At 47.6% G+C, this 24,505-nt stretch overlaps 4 protein-coding genes across 4 annotated transcripts; 3 read left to right on the top strand and 1 right to left on the bottom strand.

Annotated features, from left to right (window-relative positions):
* Positions 1–83: 83 nt before the first annotated feature.
* GGI43DRAFT_380734 (WD40 repeat domain-containing protein) lies at positions 84–2,815 on the top strand (the record flags this gene model as incomplete). Its single annotated transcript, XM_083203022.1, has 4 exons — positions 84–1,076; positions 1,141–1,878; positions 2,000–2,236; positions 2,303–2,815. 4 exons carry the CDS (start codon positions 84–86, stop codon positions 2,813–2,815), a joined length of 2,481 nt encoding a protein of 826 aa, XP_083064391.1.
* A 310-nt stretch (positions 2,816–3,125) lies between these two features.
* GGI43DRAFT_256309 (ankyrin repeat domain-containing protein) lies at positions 3,126–5,055 on the top strand. The gene has a single exon (XM_083200900.1). The coding sequence runs from the start codon at positions 3,513–3,515 to the stop codon at positions 4,851–4,853; it is 1,341 nt and encodes a 446-aa protein (XP_083064390.1). The 5' UTR covers positions 3,126–3,512; the 3' UTR covers positions 4,854–5,055.
* Positions 5,056–6,022: 967 nt separating this feature from the next.
* GGI43DRAFT_396915 (C2H2-type zinc finger protein) lies at positions 6,023–7,776 on the top strand. Its single transcript, XM_083205035.1, has 2 exons — positions 6,023–6,639; positions 6,703–7,776. Exons 1-2 carry the CDS (start codon positions 6,548–6,550, stop codon positions 7,649–7,651), a joined length of 1,041 nt encoding a protein of 346 aa, XP_083064389.1. The 5' UTR covers positions 6,023–6,547; the 3' UTR covers positions 7,652–7,776.
* An 813-nt stretch (positions 7,777–8,589) lies between these two features.
* GGI43DRAFT_256264 (uncharacterized protein) lies at positions 8,590–11,859 on the bottom strand. Its single transcript, XM_083200899.1, has 4 exons — positions 11,755–11,859; positions 11,381–11,692; positions 11,005–11,191; positions 8,590–10,925 (listed from the first exon to the last, which is right to left on the bottom strand). The coding sequence occupies exons 2-4, from the start codon at positions 11,423–11,425 to the stop codon at positions 8,992–8,994; spliced, it is 2,166 nt and encodes a 721-aa protein (XP_083064388.1). The 5' UTR covers positions 11,426–11,692; positions 11,755–11,859; the 3' UTR covers positions 8,590–8,991.
* Between the last annotated feature and the right edge of the window lie 12,646 nt (positions 11,860–24,505).

The raw sequence follows: 24,505 nt of genomic DNA, 5'->3' as shown, positions 1-24,505 counted from the left end.
GGCTCGCATCATCATCAGATGACTACTTCGTCAAGACATGAGATTTAATTACTGGCCAGTGTGTGTTAACGCTCCGGGCCCATATGGGCTGCATTAATTCAATTGCTTGGTCATTAGATGGTACAGAACTTGTCTCAGCATCGGACGATAAAACGCTCAAAATTTGGAGCTCAGTTACAGGCGAATGTATATCGACTCTCGAGGGCCATAGCGATGAGGTTCATTCTGTCGCTTGGTCGCCCGATAGGGTGCGCCTTGCCTCAGCTTCGAATGACAACACTGTCAAGGTTTGGGATGAAGCCACAGGCAAATGCACTTTGACCCTCCATAACCACGAAGATCATGTTTCTTTCGTTGCTCGGTCACCAGATACGCTTCGTCTCGCTTCTGCGGCGAACGATAATACTATCAAGATATGGAACACATCCTCGGGACAGTGCACTTCAACACCCAAAGGGCATAGCGACTCCGTCATGGGACTTTCATGGTCTCCTGATGCAGCATGGCTTGTATCGGCATCGCGCGACAATACCATCAAAACCCGGGATTCAATCACGGGCCAATGTCTATCAACGCTTACAGGCCACAGCGATCAAGTTAACTGGGTAATTACTGTGACAAAGGTTGGCGAGCAGCCTATTGTCCAATATGCATCGTTGCTCGAGTGCAATAGCGAGAAGGACAAGTCTGTCCCCAAGACAGACAATGCCACACTAATTGCATCGGCTTCCAGCGACGGTACGGTCAGGGTTTGGGACCCAGCAACACGTCTTTGTACGGCAACACTCGAAGGTCACAGTAGGAGCGTTGCAAACGTTACTTGGTCGCCTGATGGCAATTACATCACATCTGCATCTGACGACGGCACCGTAAAAATCTGGGATCCCAAAACGAGTCTTTGCAAGCTCACGCTCGAGAATAGCGACTGTGTTTGGGAGGCTTCGTGGTCACCGGATGGTACAAAGCTCGCTACATCTTTGATAAATGGAGCAGTCATGATCTGGGATATAGATTGGAATACCACTACAGCTACACTGGCCTCCACGTTTAAGAAGACCACAGATTTCACCATGGCTGTCGCCTGGCCCGGATGGCACTCGAATCGTAGCAGGATCGGATGACAGCCATGTGAGACTCTAGGACCCGGCTACCGGCGATTGCACGACGGAAATCGCGCTGGAGTGTGGGAGAGTCTTTACTGTCGGCTGGTCGCCCGAAGGTAGGCTTTTTGCATTTGGAACAGACGCAAAGGCTGCTACAATATGGGATCCAACTACGAACCAAAGTAAGATGGTGCTCGAGGGTCATACTGATACCGTCAAGAAACTGTCGTGGTCTCCAGATGAAAACAAGCTCGTAACCGCATCATACGACGGTACCATCAAAGTTTGGGACCCGGCCTCGGGCAATTGCCTTGTAACATTAGAGGATCTAAGGGAGTGTGTATTATGTGTCGCTTATTCTCCAGACGGCTCAAAGCTTGTATCATCGTCAGTAGATAACACGTTTAAGATTTGGGATGCGGTTCAAAACACGTGTACAGCAACACTCGAGGGACATACTGAAGCAGTAGTCGCAGTTGCTTGGTCACCTATTCCTAAGCCACCAAGCCCGCCTCAGCCTCTGGACTCTGATTCAGATGACGGCTTGGCTCAATGGATGCAAGATTTTATGGATCTGCAGGACCGCCTACGTGCTTTAGAGTCAGATATCGATGGCATTGCAGAGCAGGGCGTCAAGGCCGCGGTGGACTCGATTGCAAAGGGTCTGTCAGAGTTCAACGTGCTGATCGGCTTTTGGCCCGACTATACTGGAAACGGTACGACCAACGAAGAGCGCAAGGCTATTTCAATGCTGCGACAGATTTCATCGACGCTGGTATGGGCATGGTGACTGGTGCAGAAACAGGTAACGGGAGTATCACTCAGGTATGAATCTGCCCTTGACGCATCTTGTAGATTATATGCATAAATACTAACCTATCTAATATCTTCAATAGCTGACTGACATTGAAAAGAAGCTAAAGGAGAAGAAAGCCCAGTTTACCAAGGAGACAGCTACGGAGCAAGCGGCACTCACCACGTTAGGGACAAACGTCCAGAAGGCTGTAGAAGAGATGAATACCAACCAGGAGGCGTATGATGAGGCTCAAAGCCAGTTGTTGGCAAAGGTAGAACAGATTTCTCTGGAGAATGCCGTCCAGCACCACCCGTCGCGCAAAGACAACACTATTCTAGTATGCCGCATTCAAGATTGAAGTAGGCAGGCGTTTGAAGATCAATTGGGCTAACGCATTTAACAGGATTCTGTAAATTATACAGCGCTACTTAACTCAAAGGGTTCGCTTGATGAGCTTCAACAAGCTGTCGAACTGGCTTATTTGATCTTAGAAAGGGCTCAAGACAAAGTCCGCAGCCTCCAACTTCGAGAGCTGGCCATGAGGCGTGTCCAGAAGAACCGGCCCATTGCTCAGCGTGCAATTACAAGGTCAGAAAAGCTAGTATCTCTTCTGAGATTGATAACGTATAGTTTAACCAAGGAGAGTGGCCGTATTCTCGCCGTGGCAAACCTCATCACTCCTGCCATCAAAAAGCTTGCCACTGTGGGAGAGCCACCGTACCATCGCCCTAACCGTCTCATTGAGAATGATCTATGCACTACTATTCTGATAATACACAGAGAATCTCTGATGGATGCCGCATTTGCTGAGAGTGCTAGGGATGCCATGGCTCAAGTGCGGGAGTGGTTCGACGAAGATATCCCGAAGAGAACCCAGGAAGAAATTGACGCGATTGTGAAAAATCCGTTGTATTAGAAGTGGTAAAATGAATGAGCGTTCTTTCTTTCTATTTGCAATTCATTAAAAGGAAAAAAAAAACAATTCAATACGCAAATAAATGTCGTCAACCTAATTTGTAACCCCCGCATTAAACTCGCTAGGCATAATGACTTTAGTTAGAAAGAGAGGAATTTTACAACACAGGGGAGAGTTGACATAGCTTAAGAACGCTTGGTCTTCGAATTCGCTGTAATACTACCTAACTAGCCATTCGGTTGATAGTAATTCCGTAATACCTCTCTATACCCTACTGTTGCAGATATGTTCGTTTATGATGAGCGACCCCGCCTTTAATCCGTTTCAATGGTTTGATGGGTGAAAGGCAACCGCTTTCTTATATCTCATATTCTTCTTGCTGAGTCAATGATCAACCGGCGCCAATCCAAATCATGCGCCTGCTAAAGACTAAGACCAACGCATCCGGGAGTAATGCACTCGAGATCCAAGAATTTGATGATACTACCATCCCTAAATACGCCATCCTATCACACAGATGGGGTAAAGATGAACTTACTCTACAAGATGTGGAGAGAGGTATAATAACAAAGACGGATTTAAAAAAAGTACAGCAATGCTGCTCCATAGCTAAACGGGATGGATTCGATTATATTTGGGTCGATACCTGCTGTATAGATTAACAAGCAGCGCAGAGCTTTCCGAAGCGATCAATTCGATGTACCTTTGGTATTTCAAAGCTCATAGGTGCTATGCCTATCTTGCAGATGTTCCATCAACAGCCTTTGAGGAAAGCGAGTGGTTTACTAGAGGGTGGACTTTACAAGAACTTATTGCGCCCGCAGATCTTGTTTTCCTTGATGAGAATTGGAAAGTCCTTGGGACTAAAGAAAATTTGCAAAACGATATATTTAACTGCACTGGTATCCCAGTTAATATCCTCTCCGGCGATGAGGACCTAGAAACATGCAGTGTTGCACAAAGAATGTCATGGGCTGCAAAACGGCGCACAAAGAGGGTTGAAGATCTCGCTTATTGTTTATTAGGTATATTTGGGATCAATATGCCGTTATTATATGGAGAAGGAAAGCGAGCTTTTATTAGGCTTCAGGAGGAAATTATGAGAGTTTCAGATGATCACAGTCTTTTCGCATGGGAATCCTCTGATGATCGCGGAGGATTACTAGCTACGTCCCCAGTAGCATTTAAAAGCTCTGGAAATATTATCCAGCTCAATCACGTTGACTACTCTCAAAACACTTTAACTATAAGCAGCAGAGGGGTCTACTTATACTTCCAACTGATTGGCAAGGGGCCTCAGAAATTAGGTCTTGCGATTCTTCATTGTAAAGAACGGAATGAGTCAAACAACCAAATCGCAATTTACGCTAAAGATTTAACTGGGACAATGGAAATATTTCAAAGAGTGCGAAGTAAAGAACTTAAACGACTCGATCTAACAAAGATCAGATTTTCACAATATTCGACGAGAAGGGCATGTATCCAAACAGGCCGGCTAATACCTACACAGAGGTCAAAAAATTTGGGGGAAAGCAATGACACCAAGATATATGAGATCTATGATGATGATACGTTGGATAAATTCATAAATCTTGCGCAACCAAAAGCACTATTGCACGCATCACAACAAGGAAACCAAGATGATGTATGGTTAATGTTAATCCAAAGGGACATTGATATCAACTCAAAAGGACCCGATAAATGGCCACCGTTATTTCATGCAGTGAATAATGGGCATGAAGCGGTTATAAAAATGTTGCTTGCTCGGGGCGCCGATATCAACCTGACGAATCAAGATGGTTATACACCACTAGTGATGGCCATTGAGAAAGGCCTTGAAGATATTGTTAATTTACTGCTAGAAAGGGGCGCAGACATCAGAGTTGGGCAAAAAAAGCAAGATTTCCAACGACATTTCGAAACGATAACATACGTAGAGACAGGCATGCATGTTTATTTTAAAGCCATACGGGATGCCTGTGAGAAGAGAGACGAATATATTCAACTGCCGGTATTTATGTGGGCTGTTAAGCATTAGCAAGAGAGTGTTATTAAGCTGCTGCTAGACAGGAGCATAGAGATCGAGTTGAAGGAGAAGTATGGCCCGATATTTCTCCATTGGGCCGCTATGGGTGGACATAAAGACACTGCTAAGTGGCTGCTCGATAGGGGGGTTGAAGTAGGCTCAAGAATTCGCTATTATATGAATGGTCGGACGCCAGTATCAACAGCTGCTGAGCATGGAAACGAGGCTATTATTAAGCTTCTGCTTGAAAAAGGAGCTAATATTGAAGCGAAGGATGATGATGGCCGGACACCAGCATCAATGGCTGCTATGCTAGAGAACGAGGCTATTATTAAGCTGCTACTTGAAAACGGAGCTAGTATTGCAACTAAAGATAACCGTGGCCAGACACCGTTATCCTGGGCTGCTAGTTTTAATGGGAACGAAGAAATTATTAAACTGCTGCTTAAAAATGGAGCTGATATTGAAGCTGAGGATGATGATGGTCGGACGCCAGTATCAATGGCTGCTATACAAGGGAACGAGGCTATCATTAAGCTGCTGCTTGAAAACGGAGCTGGTGCTGCAGCCAAGGATAATCTTGGCCGGACACCATTATCATGGGCTGCTAGCTTTAAAGGGAACGAAGATATTATTAAACTGCTACTTAAAAATAGAGCTGATATTGAAGCTAAGGATGACAATGGCCGGACGCCATTATCATACGCTGTTACTAAAAGATGGAATGAAGACACTATTACGCTGCTGCTGCAAAACGGAGCTGATATTGAAGTGAGGAGCAATAATGATCGAACACCGCTATTATGGGCTGCTATAAGAGGACGGAATCAGAAAATTATTAAGTTATTACTTGAGAATGGAGCCAATATTGAAGCAACAGATAAAAATGGCCGGACACCACTATCATGGGCCGCTGAGCGCACAAATAATAATATTGTCAAGCTGTTGATTGACAAGGGAGCTAGTGTGGAGATATATGATGATAATAACTAACCCGATACTATACGCTGCTGAGAAGAGGAATAATATTTTTTGTGAACCGAGGTAGCACAGAGTTAAATTGCTTAAAATTTATTTATTATGAGAAATAGCAATTTATCACAATACTGCCCCCTTCGCTTCGTTACCAGGCATATTTTTTCGACGTAGTCTCCGCAGCTATTTCACGCAGTTAACACTACCAGATATAGCCTCTGTCTGGCTCGAAAATGGCGCGATCAGTGGCATTTTGAATTTACAAAATATTTGGCTAAGCCTGGTGAATCATTCTGTGATTCACTACCTGTGACTCACGGATCATGACCAAACACAATCTAGCTTTCTTGGTGGCAGATGGCAGGAACAGTAATTTCAGGGTCCAATGAGAATCCAGGGTGGCGGAGATGAAGAGGTCTCAAATAGGCAATGTGTGAGTCAAGCAGTCAACACCATCAGTTTGAACTTGCCCCACCATCCATCCAATAGCACTATCCACAAGCTATCGGCTACTTCCGTCAGCTAGCTGCGGAAACAGGGGATGGAAATAAACTTATATATCTTAAGATCGATCTCTATACTTGCCAGATAGATCAACAGCTTCAACTCCAAGCAACAGCGCATTAGCCTAGGCGATCGAGTTTCGCCTCGCTCTCTCACTTACACCCCAACCCCGCCAAACCGCCAAAATTCTAGACACAGGAGCCACCGGCGACCAACTCCTAACAACAATGGAGGATAAATCCCCTTCTCTCTGTAGGCTGTGCGATGTAAAATTCGACAGCCCAAGTGAATGGCGACAGCACGCAAAGAGCGACTGGCAGTATGCCTCACAATTCAATTCAATTAAAAAAAGAGGAACAAGATGTTAACCCTTTCTTTACAGTGTCTACAATCTCCGTATGAAAGTAGCAGAACCTGGGGCCGTCATATCGCCACCATCAGCATCACAAAGTGCAAAAAGAACATCATCACCGAAAGCAGAGAGAGCTGCGGATGTGGAGGATGGTACAAAATTAAACGATGAATCTGATGTTGACGTTGACGGTGATATCGATAGCGATGTCGATGTTGATGGCGGCACAGAGCTCTCTGCTCAGCCAGAGTTTAATCCTGGACAATGCCTCTTTTGCGGCGAGAAGAATGAAAACTTTGGTGACAATCTCGAACACATGTCCAAGACACACAGTTTCACCATCCCTCAGCCGGCCTACCTCATAGTCGAGCCCGAGACACTTGTTGGATATTTGTACCTCGTCATCCATGGATACGGCGAGTGCATTCTATGCGCCGCACGTCGCAACACTGTTGAAGGAATTCAACACCATATGACTGCTAAAGGGCACTGCCGGTTCAACGTTGCATCGGATCTCGCAGAATTCTATGATATTCCGTCGCTGGGATACCAAGCCGGTGAAGAATCCTTACGGCTACCATCGGGGAGGCTTCTCAGCCACCGCACAGGACCAAGCAGATCAGCCCTGGCGAGAATAGCTCGCCAATCGGCGGAGCGACACTTGGAAGCCAATACGGCCTCGGAGTTAGCAACACAAGCAAATGAATCAGAGCTTGTTCCGACACAGAATAACGATTACCTTCCTACAGCAGCACCGTCCATGCAGCTATCACAACTTAGCCGAGGTGACCAGGAGAGCCTTGCACATCTACCCGATCACGAAGTGCGATCACTTCTTGCAACCACTGCGAGAGCCATTGATCAATCAAGGCGAGAAGAGCAGCATTCTCAGCTCGGGCTTGGGCAAGCGGGGAACACAACGTTGACTGGGCATTTTAGAATGGATACGTCTAAGCGGTTCAGAGGACCTTGGGGTTAGACGCTATATACATACAACGGTTTCTAGGTTGTATAACATACTTTTTTTCCTTTTTTCATTTCTTTTTCTTAGTAGCGAGAGCATTGTAGGTGCATATATAGCGAATACAGTTCTGTTACAACGCATATGACTATCTAATATGCAACACGAGATTTAAAATGACTAATTAGGCCAGCAAAGCTACTGAATAAGAGTAGTATATTGGAGCGGTTTTAATACAGATTGGATTTTAGCAGCCAAGCAGCCAAAGAGAGGCCCTATTTTAAGCTGTATATACCTAAAAAAGAAAGGACACACATAAACACGATTTGGTCTGATCTTTATATGACCTTGCATATTCATTCTATTTACTTGGCTGTGATTCCGTGTAGAATTTTGCATAACAGAGAGACGATCAATACATATAAAAAACAAAGAGAATAAGACAAAGCAAAAGAGGTGCTGTAGAGTCCGGTTCCATCCCATGCCATTGATCCCCCCATTTCGGCCGTTAACAGTCGTTCTCAGCCCAGACCCAGCAATTTCCACCTTATCCATTACCTTGGAATTCCCTTCCCAACAGATCCTTCTCGCTCAAAGTAACAGCTAATGTCACATCCGCTAATACATTTAAAAGAGATGATATCTTCTCTCTCACAACAGGGTATAATGCCTATTTAAAAAAAACAAAAGAAATGAAACGAGGCGTTAAGCGAGACAAAACATTCAAGCCACCTTCCTGAGTATGTAGCCTAGCGTTGAATATGGTACTATGAGGGCCATAACATCATGACTTATGGCCCTCTAACGTAGATGCCCTTTCAGCGCTCAAGAAGCTATTCAGATAGATTAAATGCTCGATAAAGACAGAGGCTAATTGTAGAGAAAATTAGCGCAAAGAGTAATAATGCTCTTGCAACAATAATATTTGTTGCTTGCCACAGCAGCGCATTCACAACTTGCAGTCCGCAAACTCGAATGACACTACTATTAAAAACAGGGCGGCGCTTGAAATGCCCTGTTCTGATATTGGCGAATAGCACAATACCAGAATTATCGGGATCCCGCGTTTGCGCTTTCAGGTAGGCCGGGTTCCCTAATTGGGTGGGGACGGGGTTGTGGTGTAGCGGGTCGCGATGCTTATTGGATCCAGTGTAAGCCACATGACTTACACCCGCGACCTCGAGACTTGTTCATGGGATTTAATGACGCCGATTGCTAAAACGGATCTGCGGTAAAATGATCTTTGCAGATAATTTAGAACCAACCCCACGACGTTGATGTCTGAAGTATAGATAAAAGCAAATAATTAGTATTGACGAAAGCCGCTGCATATAGGAGCATAAGAGGGCAGGAAAGCTTTACGCTCGCTGAGGGCCGTCGTTATATGCGGCAGCGGCATATACCGACTGTGCACCCGATGCTTGGTGCGAAGTGAGGGCTGGGTAGCCGCTGTCGGCGTATGCCGCGGGTGCGGTATCCCATCGAGGAGGCGTTGCGGCCGCATGATGGTGGCTGAGAGGTGTATTTAGACCAGTGTTGGCATATGGGCTATTCACTGCTCTCGCCTCATACGCAGAGCCAGCTGGAAGCTGTGCTGTGCTAGTATTGATGCGTATAGAAGGCTGGGGAGGACTATGATGATTGCGAAGGCTGGGACTAAGTCCTCGGCCAGCACCTGCAGGATATGTTGAAGCAGGCGCCCAAGCTGCTCGAGGCGATGGGATCGCTTCATGATGCCCCGAGTTGTAACTCGAGTGCATGGGATACTGGCCGTGAGAGTCTGCATGTGAAGAAATGCTGTGTTGTGACCCAAGGCCATGGTGACCAGGCGGTGGGTGGCCATATGACGGCTGCGCGCTCATGGGGGTCGTCATCATACTGCTGGGGTTGGCACTATATTTACCAATGATTTTCTTAAGTGCTGGCTCAAGAGTTGCCCATGGGAATACCTTGACATCTTTCTCAATATTTCGAGGCTTGGGATGAGGGAAAGCCATGATGATCTTGAAGAACTCTTCACTATCCGCCTTAGCCTTTGAGACGGTGACAGGATGAAATCCCTCGAGGTTGCGGCGAATGCGATTCTTCTCTTCGACACTGAATCGGTTGGGAGCAGCCACAAGTTGCTCCAGTAGATGAATGGTATCGACTGAAGTGACATAGCAATCAGATTTCTCGGCCCACCAGATGCATGAAATGCAAATGCTGTTTGGGGGCCTCTCATTCACCGGAACTGGTTTGAAGCTCACATTCAAAACCGATCCGTGCTGGGTTTTCTTGAACTGGACAATTCGTCGACGATTGGCCCATTCTTCTTCCGTCCATTTCGCAGCCATTTCACTGAGATTACCGTTAATCTTCAAAATCGCCTTGCTAGTATACATGGGATTGTAGGCGCCGCTTCCACCAGCGGTAATGGTGCTGGTACGGACCAACTGGGGGGCCCCATTAGTCCCCGATGACGAAATGAGATGTTGCGATAAGCTGGATCGACTGGATATTGTAGGGTGGTCAAACGTTGAAGAACTTCTACCCGCACTAGCCAAAGCACCACCACCATAGCCGCTCCATGCATGGGTGCGCCGCTGGTGGTGGTGGTAGTGCGGGTCGGAATAACCAGTAGTTCGATATGTGGATAGCATGTCGTTATTGCCCTGCGAAAATGTATTTGCATATTGGCTTTGTTGCGGTGGATATTCATAAGTATTTGTAGCGGCTGAAGAAGGCGCTTCTGCTTTCGGTGAAGGACTCGCCTGATCGATCTCGGGAGCAGGTGCTGTGCTGCCATCTTTGGGCATTTTGTCTGCCCGCGTGATGTCATCCTCGGACCCTTCCATATAGTGGAAAGTCCCTGCGGCTGTCCGCGAGATCTCTCCTCCTGCGGGAGCCTCAATAACAAATGACACATGCACGCTGGTATTGCCTCCTGTGACCAGAGGCTGCGGCGCGTCTATACTGCACGAGAATGCAAAGCCACTGTTGTCCTGAGGATCTCGGATAAGATCTACAGCGCACTTTGCATTTCCAAATAGCACAAACGTCTGAGTAGATAGTGTGAAGAGATCGTCTTGCGAGTTTATCTTGAAAAAGACCTTTGTGCCACAGACGCCAGAAGGGGGGTGGAAAGAAACCATGGTAGACCCCGTTGACATGTATTGAGCTACTGCGTTGCTGTTATTTGCGTATGACGACTGGTTCAACTGGGCAAACTTTTCGGTTTGTTGGGCTGAAAATGTCGTGGCAGCAGCATATGGTTCATAAGCCGCATCTGGGTATCGTGCAGAATCATAACCTGTTAAGACGCAATGATATTGATCTTGTCAGCTCTCTAATTCCACATCCTTTGCGCTCTGTAACCACTGGGAACTCACCATTGACTGAAGGCAACTGAGCCTTGCTGAAGGTAGCCATGTTGAAGTCGCTCGGCGGGGAGTCCCGATTTGGATCCCCCCTTTGTGCTGCTTGAACAGCTTCCTCGTATCTAAGAGTTAGGGTTTCTGGCGACCCAAATCCGTCGTCAACGTCGACAATTATGGGTTTAATTGGGAGAAAATCCGGCTTTGAATCTCGTAGTGTTAGTGCTTAATTGTTCTTTGTCTCGTAGAGGGAAGCTTCAGCTTAGTTTGCTGTGTAGAACACAAGCAGGAACAGGGGAAAGGAATTAGATCAAAAGACAATCGATTTTCTTTTCTCCGTAGTGCTGTGCAAGAGAAGAGCTGTTGGAACAAAGTCTGGGATCCGACTCACCTCAAAGAGTCTGTAGGATGGAGACTGGAACTTAGCAGCAGACATGAAGATGTTGAAAGAGGGGAGCAAGAGTGGTAGAGGGGGATTGATCAAAGAAAAGATAAAGTATGCAGGCCCTCTCTGTCTTAGCTAAGAGGTCGTAGATGTATAGTAATGTTTTAGACTGGGTCTCGACGAGGTCTTATCCCGCGAGGATCACGGTGCTAGTGCTCCCTTCCTTCGCCTAGCTTGGCTCGGAGATTTGATACACGGCAACTCCCCAGAGGCTAGAGCAAGGCCAACAACACCTTTGGGCTCGTCGGGACTTGTGAACTAATTGCCTTGTGAGTGACTTGTTTTTTTATCAAGGGGTGGGGTATAAGTGAGACACTCACCAGGTCTGAAGGAATCTTACTGGGAAGCCAAGAGGCGGAGAAGTGATCCAATCCTGCACAGACACGGTTGCATTCCAAAAAGAGGAATCGAATATGCTGTGAGGGAGATGCTGCTTTCCCTTTTCCGCCGGATGCTTGTCGTACCTAATAGCCAACTCCCTGAGGCTGTGCGGTTGCGACTTAAGCGGGGAGATAGCAGAACGAGTGCTCGAGGGGCGGTAAAGGCAGTGCTCCGCTGAGGAGAAAGAGCAGGTCTTAGTCCTATGGTCTCCCAAAGAGGGATGGCAGGTGCGTAAGATGTCGAGTTTGAATGATATGACGAAGAGTACCCTCGTCACGAGGTTTCACTGCGGTCTAATCAGGCAAGTTAGCATTCTTCGCATCAAACTGCAAGTCAATTTCTGGCATAGGAGATCAATACAAGCTGGCACATGCATAGCGATGCGCCAACGCAAGGGAGAATGACGCCGAAATTGGCCATCCGAACGATCAAACATACAGGCGGTAGCTTGTGAAGTGATGAGAGCTCAAAAATAGTGTAGTAGTACCACTACGTAGATGTCTAACAACAGTGGGACCGCTATGGCTAGATCTTGCTGCACTGCTGACCTGTTTGCCGTAAGGAAGATGAATGTCAGTAATAATCAATAGCAAACTCAGATCCCTCGTAAGTCGTTCGGTCGCAGCGATGACAATAGTAGTATTAGTCTCAAAAGGAGAGAGGTGTGTGAATAAAAGACGTGCAGCCAGCAAAACGAAGGCAGATATGTTAAAAAGGGCGAGCGACATATGCAAATAAGATTCGGGAGAGTCAAGGTCTCAGGCTTCCATATAGATGCTCTTGTCAAGTGGGAAAGAGAGAGAGATATGAGACATGAGAGGTGTTTCTTTTTGAAGACTTGCTGGTGTATGCAAGTTTAGATAGCGGTCGATCGGTGCCAGGTCGAACCGGGTCCCAGCATTAATAACAGGGCAGTAGGAACGAGAATGGGGAAGAGGAAGCGGAGATGGCGATTTCGCGGGACAGATCAGCCAATCAGTCCAAGCTTGGAAAGAACTTAGATGAGGGTCTAGTTACCACAAGGGCAGCCTCCCTTGAACTGGTACTGGAGGTAATGTACCATCTTTAGGAGAGGGGATGTCTCTTTCTTTTTTCCCTTTTCCCTGTGGACTCTTATTATCCCCAAGTCCAAGCTCTAAACGGAGTCTGAGTAGCAGCAGCAGGGGCAGGCAGGGCCATGGCCATATTAAGCGGAGATAGCTGACGCCAACAGATCATGCCCATCTGAAGATATACGGGACAACTGGGATCGGATCTAACATCATCGCATCTGGGCAGGGCGCTATGAACGGCGGCCGACCATGGTCGGTTGTGGGTCTTGGGAAAAAAAGTAGCACGCGCATCTGGGGATAGCAGGGATAAAGCAGGGCCATGGCCAAAAGAAGATAGTGGCCGGGTCCCTCAGTCCTGGATATTTGGTATGCCAGATTTGCACGTATACTTGTAAAGGGTGGACTATACAAGGATGAAAGAGTGCAATGGACCAAACCGACTGAGGAGAGGGGGTGTAGTGCCAGATGCCAGATGTACAAAGCGGAGCTCGGCGATGATCTGGAAGGGAGGAGCTCATACAGCTGTAACCATATGCCAGTAGACACCAAGAAGGGTCAGACGGGAAGAGACGGCTAGCTGTACTTGGTACTCCATTTGAGGTTGGTCGATGACAAGTGCGAACTCGTACTCATCTTTTTCGCGGAGCATTATTGGCAACAAATAGCAGCACGATAAGTTAGATGACGGAGTCGTTCTTTGTAGCCCCATTTTCTTCTTCTTCTTTTTCTCTCTCTTCCTCTCTCTATGTGTGCGCGTGTGACAGGGCTTGCAATATCCGCTCGCATGTCCAGGTCATGATGGTATATGAGGCCAGGGGCAAGGCCAAGTAGACTCGGGCAATCCCGGTGAAGCCGCAACGTAGCCATCCCTTACTGAAGAGTAATAGCAAAAAAAAAAAAAAAAAAAAGCAATTTGATACTAGAAAACGTAGTTGCCAGCTCACCTCAAGTGTACGGATGCCAAGAGCTCTCTGGCTCAATATGTCACCCTGTGGCGGTGGCCGTGGGAGTGAACTGAACGCGCGTGTAAGTCCCGGTATGTACTTCGTACTGCGATTAAGCTACGGCCAGACTGGTAAACACTGCGGGCTCACTCTCGTGTCGTCTTCCTAGGCGTGGCTGTATCCCGTCTATCCTAGTCCTTGGTCAGCAAGAGCCAATGATTGGTGTCCTAGTGCTACTCCATTGGGGGAAACAAGAGCCACTCAGTCGGGCTTTGATGGCGGGTCACCGGCAGTGGTGGGCCTTGGCTGCAGCAGCTCAGCAGCACTGGCGCCCTACCAGAGCTTGCAGAGCAAGGCTCTGAGAAAGGGATCAGCAGCCAAAAGATCCACTGAGATCAGAGTTGAGGGAGACACCCCCCCGACTTAGGCTAAGCTTAGCGCCCAAATGCCACCTGAAGACCGGCGCAGCGAGCGACCAGCTCAAGGGTCCAAATAAGTTCAAGCGCCTCAGCCCAGCAGGGGGGCCCCTGGTGCTCATGTTCATCTGCGCAGTCCTCTTGTTTGCTCGCTGTGAGCTCTTACTCATACAGCTGGCTAGCTTAGGTGGGTTTCTCCCATCATAAGCCTCTTGCTTATGCACTTTATCGGGGAGATGGCGATGGCATTGGCCTGACCAGCAGGATTGGTTGGAGTATTTCGACCGCAACATAAAGAGAAAGGGAAAGAAAGGCGCTCAGCTTCATCACTTACCTATGCCCTGTGCTCTTGATTCCCTTGCAACTTAGTCGACTACGCTAATAACGAATTTTGGGTTGCTGGGCCTGAATTCTTCCAAATAAAAATTAGTCTAAGCTAGACCGAATATTCAGGAGGTCGCCCTGAACATCAATAACGGGCAAGGAGTAAAGTAATTCGGTGTAGCGTGTGATGCTGGCGATCGGAACCCGGATTTTCCTTGCCAAGATCGGCGGTCTTTGCGGCGATGGAATTCACTACTCTGGTATCGCCGTCGTCCGCAAGCAAGTATTGCTTCTTTTCCTGTTCATATCCATTCCAGTTAGCGATAGGTTGCCCCTTCTACGAGCGCGACTAGGGCCTATTATGGTGGGATCCATTCTGCCTCGCAGAGAACAACGAAATTGTACAGGCGGTCATCAGCCCCAGAATAAATATGAAATAGAAACGTCATTTCGAAATTGGGAAAGACAATATCACAGAACAGCTGATGAGTGTAAATAATATGGCTAATGGGCGCTAGTAGATAGAGGAAGCTTGAGACTCTCTTGGTAGGATCACGCAGGCATGGGTTGAGAGTTTATTCCGTCCAAACGCAGCTCACCAATCATCTTTCGTTACTCTTCTCGGTTTTGTCTCCGGCGCAACATTAATAAATGTGTGCATACACTAGCTCTTCAGCAGACAAGGGGCCATGACTAAAATGCTCGAAGGAAGAGGCTTCGTAACGAGGAGCTCTTAGCCACCTCAAAGGAGAAAAAGAAAAGAAAAAGAAAAGAAAAAATCGTAGCATACGTACAGTCGAGCAAAAATGCGATAGCTCGGTATTTCAAGCACGCAGTCCTTATCGGTGGTTTCGCGTTGTCTGATTACCTCTTTATGTCCTTAATGCTGGTCTCCATATAAAGCATAGCAAATTAGGTATGCCATTCGACGCATGTGTCTTACCTTTTCTCTTCCACTTCTTCTCACTGCCTTTCTTCTCTCTTGCTTTGTCTAAGTTATCCAGTTATATGCTTTTCAAGGCTCTTGGGGTGAAGCATATCTCCCTTTCAGGTGGCTTTTACTTCATGGGAATTAGATCGCCAGTTTTTTTTCTCTCACTAAGCATTTATTGCCCAGTTGAAGTTATTCGCAGTGCTGCTTGTAGATGTTTAATGAGGTGTTTGAAGTTAAAACTGCAAGTTCGATTTAAGTTGAAGCAGCCAGTATAATGTAAATTAACTCTCAATGCAAAGAAGTGGTAGCGAGCTTCTTATACTTTAAGCCCTCTCGGCTTTGCGAAACCAATCTATTCGCGAACACAACAACAGGGTATGTGTTATGTGTGATGGGTACCATTCGCTTCCCCGCGCGTAGTCCTGAATATCTCGGGGGTGAAGCAAAGATAGGTTTGTGGTAGTGGGAGTAATACCCGAGCTATACATCAAATCCAAACTTGGGAATAAACCAAACTTCATAGCAGAGGGTAAGGGTACTGTTCTGCGGCAGCTGGATCGAACAGGTCCTTGTGAAGTGTACATATGGCAAATAGCACGGAAATAAAGCATGAAAGTCGCCCTTTGAGATCTTATGCCAGCCAGAGCAATGCTAGCGGACTCTAATCTGACGCTGTGAGAGGAGTGTTGAGCCTAGTCGAATTTGACTACTGGTGCTGCAACCATGGTGGAGGGGTGACAGGCGGATTCGCATCCGAATGTGAATACTTTGCAGGGGTCAGATAAGGTTCGGTCCTGCGCAACAGCGAGGCTTCGCTCTCCCGCGGGGGGTAGTCGGTGAACATAATATCGCTGGTCTCACGAAGGTTGCATGCCGCATCGTATCGAATGGCAAAGGCGAAAGAGAGTTGGCTAGGCACGGCGCATGAGTACAAATGCGCCACTTCGGCTCTTGAAAATGGGCTGGCAGGTGGCATATGCAGGCAGATCCAACTGCTCGTCCATTCGTCACGCCTGGGATGAGATAGCGGATCTCAATAATGGGATGTGCGAGTAAACAAATGGCCAGCCACCACCCCATCCCTAGAATACCACAACCATCATCATCACCAGAGAAATTGGCATCCATCCATCACGGCCAGCGGCTCTCTTTCAGAAGTCAAGGGCGCCTAGTAGCGTACTGGTGGCTAGGGCTCAGATTTCGCCCACACAAAGGGCGTGGGCAGGCTGAAGAACAGGCACTTAGAGAGGGGGTTGATGCATCAACTGAGATCGACACAGGGGGTACGGGGACTCGGGCACCTCAAATTGCAGGGGTGCTGCTTAGCCCAATGGCGGCGCGCAGCCTGTTCGCCTGAAGCGACACCATATTGTCCCAAGCGCGCTTCTAAGGAGGACAGGACATGTATACGAGATTGAGAAACAAGAGGGCTGGCGATTGCAGTTGTTGAGAGGACAAGATGATCGCAGGGTTTTTCCGTTTCGGAAGATCATAGGCGAGCAAGCAACTTTATCTCAGGGTAGTAGATACTTCGCGCGACTGCAGAGACTCCAGGTTAGCACAGCTGGGCATGGGGAAACTGATGCCAAGGGAGGTACCAGTGCCAGTACCCTCTACATATACAGAACCGAGCCGCTACGGTACTACGTTCGGCTTCTTGCTCGCTCTTCAGCTTGATGCCAACCAAGGGAAATCACGCATTTTGCACTAGCAAGGTAATGGAGAAATAGTTATATGTGCTGCTTAGCTAGAAGGATAAGGATATCATTGGCAGCTATACCACTGCCTGTACGATACTCAGTCCATCACCCCTAGTGCCTCTGGCTCTACAGGGGTAGCCATCATGTATCAGACGTATCTATTTCTTTATTATTAGCCTTGTTTTCAATTTCAAGAGACGACCCAGTGCCTTGCCCTTGGTACTAGTAGTACTCGTAATCATATATACCAGTATACAGTCCTAGGATATGGGGCAATAGTGTCAGTTCCCTGTCAGTAACAACAAGACCAGTGAAGATGTCTTGCCAAGTCCCATGAGAGCACATCCAACCGCGACCCCGTACGTTTGTGCAACGAGCACGACTAAGTATGCACCTTGAGAGTATGTACTAGTATTCAAGCTTTAAACCGATCCTTTAGCGTGTTCTGTGCCAAAGTACACCAGGGTAGCAATGTCCAACTGGGACTCAACTTGTCTTGTCTGAGACATCGAGGTCGCGGCTTCGCATCCGCACATCAATCATCCTAGACACCCGCCACATTCCGAGGACGGTACAACACCCCTCCAACCAGGCAGACGGCTTATGACTGCGACGATGAAGCAGATACCCGAAAAGGGGGGTAGGGCCTCGGCCTCTGGTGCCAATCCTCATCGTCTGGCTCTCAACTATGCCTCAATCTAGTAAAAGAGACGTCGTCTGACACTCTCTGCCACCTTCTCATGCCTTTGTGTATCCCCATAGTTGCTACCCCTCTCTCCACCCTATCCTCCGATTACGTGGTCGGGCTCTCTCTCTCATGTGGCACCTGGATGCTCCCGAGTCCTATCCACACGCGGCTTCTCCACCCCTCCCGAAAAATCTCCCGCATGTTGGTCCGCCAGAGAAGACAGATTCTTATTACTAACACCAACAGTAGTATAACAGCTGCTAGAATCAGCATTCCACAACATTTATTTGTCTAACCCTCCACGAGGCAGTGCGAGTAAACACCGGGTCCCTCGTGATAATGACACAAAGTCTGGGTTGGCGGCCTCAGCTGAGAACCGCTCGCCATGAGGAAATGAAATACCATCCCTGGAGCTGTAGCACATACTGTGTAGTCAAATCTGCATCTTTTGCTAAACCTGGAGCATCATATATTGTTCCTAAGTGTTAGTTCTGTTTGAATCCAAGGTTAAGAGACTTGAGCATCTCCACTCATAAGCCTACGACGACTTAGTTCTTACTTGGTCTCCATTATGATTATTTAATAGGAAGAATATAGAGTATGTTGGCTATAGCTTATTTTCATAAGTGTAATGCTTGTTGAATTGTAGTTAGGTAACTAGGTGATAGTTTACATTTACCCTAACCAGCACGCAAGGAGCAGCTATCCGCATGGGTATATTGCTCCTTTCTTCATGCTTATTTTTCTTAAACAAATATATATAAGCTTCAGTTTCAATATTAAATGCTTTTCTACCATAAATATCTGTAATTATTTACTTTATGGCATTGCCCTAAGAATTTTCTCCCCCTCACGAATAAGTATATGTATTACTGGCGAAGTATCATTTCCATCACATTCTTCTGTATTCTCCTCGTCTGTTAAGCGCCTTCCTCTTTACTTCAAAAGAAAATGATGATAGTAATAACAACAATAACGAATTGATAAACAATTAAATCCTGTGGTATATTTCTGACCACCTAGTGCCGCACAAAGTACAGGGCCCAAGATCTTTGTATTACCACCTTTCAACGGCTTTCACACATGGCCACTGAAACAGTTGCTATTCATATCACGGCAGCGACCCGGAATCCTCGAGGCGAAGACACGGATGAGGAAATTGGCATGGATAAGGCTCTTTGACTTCTACAGATCATGCACACTGAAGTCGCACGCACATCTCTGTGCGCAGATCTCGCGCTTTCCCTAGCGCTCACTTGTCTCATCAACACGCTTGTCGGCGCGCTGGCCGTCCTGCCGTGGCACCGGGTTGTAGGTCCTCAGCATTGCTCCCAATGGGATGGATTGGCTGACGTTGTACCGCTGCGCTGGGTCGGACAGTGCCTGTGTCGTTGGCTGTTGAGACGATCGTCAAGAGCTGAAAAAACATAACGATGGGGTATTACCGAGACGCCAGAAGGCGAATCCGCACCAGCGCATGAGTAGACTGTTACACCTAACAAAGTCGCCTGGATCCTGCTCCACCAGCGCTATAGAGGTGTCGTCATGATCCCAGGGCGTTCAGCTCGCCCAACATAGTCATATATTGCCGGCATAAAGGGTCACTTTACTAATTTGCTGTTACCAACTTAATCTGCACTCACTACAGTAATAATATGCAGGTGGAACTGGAGGCTGCGGCCTCCAAAGTTAGGGGCGTCGTAATGCTATTGTCCATCTAGGTCTAGGTCGAATCTAGATTTGCTGTAGCCATAAGAGATCCTTACCGCGCGAGTTCCGTTTTCGAGTACCCTTGCATCGATGGGGCCTTGTCGCTGACTGAGTGGCTAGCCAGAGCAAGCCTAATCCCACCCGTCGCAGTAGTATAGATAGTTTCAGGGGAAGAAGCTTTGATGCCCAAGCTGAAGTTGACGGAGCTGAAAGCTTCCAGAGGAGCGTCAACAGCAGCTATTGATGACAGCATGAACCTTGTCGGTCATACCTGACTCGATCCGTTTGTTCTAGCTGAAGATGAGATGAGCCCCCAAATAGCGGGATTACGGAGCACTATACATCTTACTCCACTCTATCTCGATGACAAATTCTCGATGCAGCTTTCAGCTAGCCCTGTTTTTTTGGGGTTTACTTGGTGTAACCAAGAAAAGGATGAAGAATTCTCCCGTCTTTTTAATCCTCTTGGGTATTCTTGAAGGCTTCGGATGTCCATTCGCGACATGGCTACGTGTTTGCACCGGTTCCCTAATTGGGAATTCTTTGGCGGGTGTAGTTGTAGTATCAAAATCCTCCGTGCTTGAAACCGCAGACGAGACGACAGCCTATCTGATTCAAACTGTCGCAACCCAACCAAACAACCGGAAATATGGTCTTTGAGGAGGAGGGTACGAGTATTCCAGCAGCTCACATAGGATGCAACCAACATCTTCTCAGTAGTGAGGCAGCTGGGGTAGCAACACACGCATGTACGAGTAACAGCGACGGTAATACAACATGAGCTCGTCTTAATCAACAGCTGGGGGTGGAGACCTCGATATTAACTGGCTCTCTAGCCGGCGACCCGCTCGGCGACCAGACGCAGGTAGATGGAGCACACATGTTGGCTAGTTGTGCCTGTGAAGTTATGCTCTACAACGTGCCAGCGCGAAAAGATGCGCTTAGATCAAGGCTAGTCAATATCCTGGAATCGTACCGATGTACACCTTGCCCTCCCGTCATCTAGACAGTATTAGCTGAGAGTATCGAGGCACACATCCACGTATGAAGCATGAAGCACTGCCTGTTAATGGTTACCTGGACAGGCGTCCTACTCTATGCGGGCGTAGTTCCTGCGACCTCACGGTCGCCCAACCGACCGCTGCATCATCTCCTGCATCGTGACATTGTCTCGATCCTGCAGCATCGCTCCCGGAGCCAAAGAGATGGAATCTCGTACTGTAGATCGTCTCACATTACATATCCCCTCTTTTTCCCGCATCTGTAGTGAGCCTCAGTTAAGATAAACTTAGAAGGATGTACACTTTTTCTCTGTACTGGTATGCGGCATACTATAGAGCTTGGACATCCGTTGTGGCTGGAGCCGGCGTGACGCCAACCCTGCAGTGAAAGATGTATTGGGCAAGCTACTGGCCCAGGTCTCCCGTTGGCTTGCATCAACCAGACGGTGGTATCAGTACGTGAATATACCAAATACAGCGAGCAAGGTAGCTTAGTGCCGTGGTAGACATATTCTCAGATACAACAAGAGCATATTGTTGCCTAATGGCAAACCCAAGATGCACATGAGGCCAGTCCATACGAGCTCAGATAAAAATAAATAAAAAAAGAGCCTTGTTGTCCTATAAAATCCTATTTACTATTCTATATTCGCCCCCAATCTCACTTCTTTACTGTGGAGAATAATGAGGCTGTAGGATAGCAAAGCGGAGGATGGTGCACACACTCTCATCGTTTACTCCCCACGCTTCTGTGGTGAGGTGTCAAACTTTGATACTGTGTGCCATTTGGACTTGAAAGGGCGGGGACAACTAATTCTTGCTCCGTACGACGTTCCCATTGGTAAAAGCCAAGCTTGCTAATGCAGCTGCGCAGCTAGCCTGGCCATCTGAGTGCTATATGACGAATCCGCGCGCAACCATACGTTCGGGAGAGCCCATAGCCGGCATTCCTAACGGGGCCTATCATGTATGCAAAATAGTGTTAGAATGAACCAATCGCATGGGATTAAAGAGCTTTTCGTCGATCAGCATGCATGTGAAAGAACTCCATCCACTCTTTGTGGGATCATCATTGGATTTTTCTCTGGATTATCACTGAGCAACCGGACAAATGCCGAAATATATGACAGCTACATATGATTAACTGATTTAAACAGTTGAAGAATATACAAGAGCGCATACAAGCTCTGACCTTCAGCATGCTCAGCATGATCTCTTTACCCAAAGCACTTTTCTCCAGCGCTAGCCCCATCGGCGCGAGATGCTCCGCATCTCAGTCAAAAGAGCTATGTACATGTGCAGGGTACAGCAAAAGGAAAAACAGATAAAAACAGGTCAGTAATATGAGGCTGTCTATGTGATCAAGGCAGCTAAAATCTGGTGTTAATATGCGGAAAGACTGCCGCCAACGAACCTGGTTTTGGCATCGTTTCATCGCTTTATCACCTTGCTCATAGTAATATCCCTCTCGGAAGAGTGGCTCAGCGTCTAAATCAGGAATAAAGGATGTTGCTGCCAAATGTACATGTAGCTACAAGTACCTACTATGATATCATGACAAAAAGAAAACCCCCGCTAGTAAAGGATATCTATAATATTAGAGCCCAATTAAGAGCTTGCATCGGTTAGGATAGTGTGCCAATCAGCCGTGGGGATGCCCATCAAATCATCGATTAGAGTGCACCTGTCATATATCACATCGAAAGAGAAGGAAGGGAAAAATGATACATTAAATAAGAGATTGGGGGTAGTACGCGTGACTTTTACATGCACTTTATCTGGGCCAGCAGAGTCAATCTCCCTGGTCGATCTGATCACCGAAAGAAGTGAATGTGGCAACCGTAGCCCAGGATTTGCCGATGTTCATGGTCAATATACACGTAGGCAGCGGTCGTGTACATTTCTTTAAGCAGGGATAGAAGCCATAATAATATTTGTAGTACTTGTATCATTGCATGAATCTTCTCCAAGGCCTATCATACATATCGGAGCTCGCTCCGCGATAACTGAGTTTCAAATTCCTGTCTATAACAAAATAAGACAGTCACCCAAAGTACAGAATGAGCAACAGATACGAGCTCGTAAAAAGTAAGGCAATGAAGATGCGATAGCCCTAAATAAGCCACACCTAAAAAGCAAAAAGAGGCAGCATGGAGAGAGAGTGTGGCATGTAAGGAGGCAATTCTCACCGGTCATCGTCCCGTATGCCCGTAGCGTCTATACTGTTGCCATTGCTGGATATAGTACAATTTTACAAACGTGATGCTTTAGGTAGCCTAGATACACACCCGCTCTCGTGACGCCTTTTGACACTTCCTTGAAGTAGCATCTCCTCGCTATCCTCTCTACCAAGCTTCGGGCTCCATTCCGGCAGAACATGATTGGACACCGTCGAAGGGAGCGGGGAGACAAGATTGGTTAGTTCAAATTTGTAACTTCTTGCCAAGAGTCTTCCTGGCGGACTAATATAAGCATACATGCAAATCGGGAGTATGAGGAGAAGTATAAAGCGATAGTTACTACTGGAGGCACGAAAGTTTTGGCGTGTTATCGGTACGTACAGTTACAAACTCTAGGCGCGAGTGACTGCGTGAAGATGCATCTATTACCCAGTGGCCAAGCATCTAAGCCGCGGCCAGATACAAGTGCAGTGCACATATCGCCCCCATCGGCGGTAACCAAAGAAGGGGGCCAAACCATCGGCCGCAAGGTATCGGCCATAAGGAAGCTACAATTGAATGATCGGACTCAGAGGCCTTGGCTACTTTAATTGTGCGGATCTGGGGGAGTTAACGCCGATTTCAGGTTCCCTTTTAAGCTTCCTTCCATGCCAGAACTTGGCATTGTCGGCCTTCCATAAAATGGGCAGCGTGGAGCACGGGAGGAGATGTGGAGTATTAGTTTGGGCAGAGCACGTAATGAGAAGTATTACTCGTGCCTAACCAGATGAAACCCATAATACTGCTCTATACTAATTTGTAAGGAGTACTACTGCTTGAACACCGTACATGCCGGCATACTACGTAGGTGTAGCAGTCGGCTGGGGGCCTTTCCGGTGAGGCGTGGAGCGCGTGCGATCTTTTCATCCTGATCTTGGAAGACGTATGGGGCCTGTGAGATCCCTGCCGCGCTACATTGCTGCGGATGACGGCAAGGGATCCCTAATCGCTGCTAGCGCAGGTTGCTGTTCGATGTGATTGGGACCAGGCCATTGGTAACTCGGCTGAAAATGATCACTTCCGCAATCTTTGGCGACCCGCTAGTCACTTCGCGGTTGGGGCGTGTGATATGGGTATTGGAGCTGGGGGGTGTGGTCAGTCATTGGCACGGGGTACTCCGAGAAATCAAATCTCTAGCTTTACTTGTACCATCCTACTATGTATTTGTTTACCTCGGGCCTGTGGATACTTTCTTTTCTATCCAAGGGAGAAAGAAACAAGGGAGCCAAAAGGGCATACCCAAGGGTTAAGGAGAAATAAAAAACGGCGGCTGAGGCCGCGTCCGAGTGAGACACGGGACTGTCAAACAGGCACGGCGCACAGCCGGACAAGACCGACGGCGCAGAACTGTCTCAGTATTGCAGCGTCTCTTTGGTTTGTAGTTCAGACGGCGCCTAGAGGCAAGGCCATGTAGGGAAAGGCGTAACGTGAATAGTGAGACTGGCGGATCCCAACTCGAGTCGAGGGCATCCCAATCTGGCATCCCATCAACCAACTCTGGCAAATCCAGCCAGCCACCAGACGGCCCGAGGCAGGCTGTGGGCACTTTTGCTGCAGCCCTTTGCTGGCTCAAGTCTCTTTGAACTCCTACGGTACATGGTAGCTGTGCCGCGGCTTGAAGAGGATCTAGCGGTGAATGAGAGACACAGCGTACGGCATACCTGCGTCTACAAGCATTTCGGAGAGAAGGCAGTGCGGAGCC

Source organism: Trichoderma evansii (assembly GCF_050947405.1).
Source record: "Trichoderma evansii strain SZMC 28006 chromosome Unknown GGI43scaffold_3, whole genome shotgun sequence".
Lineage (NCBI taxonomy): Eukaryota > Fungi > Ascomycota > Sordariomycetes > Hypocreales > Hypocreaceae > Trichoderma > Trichoderma evansii.
This window is presented reverse-complemented; position numbering and strand designations above follow the sequence as displayed.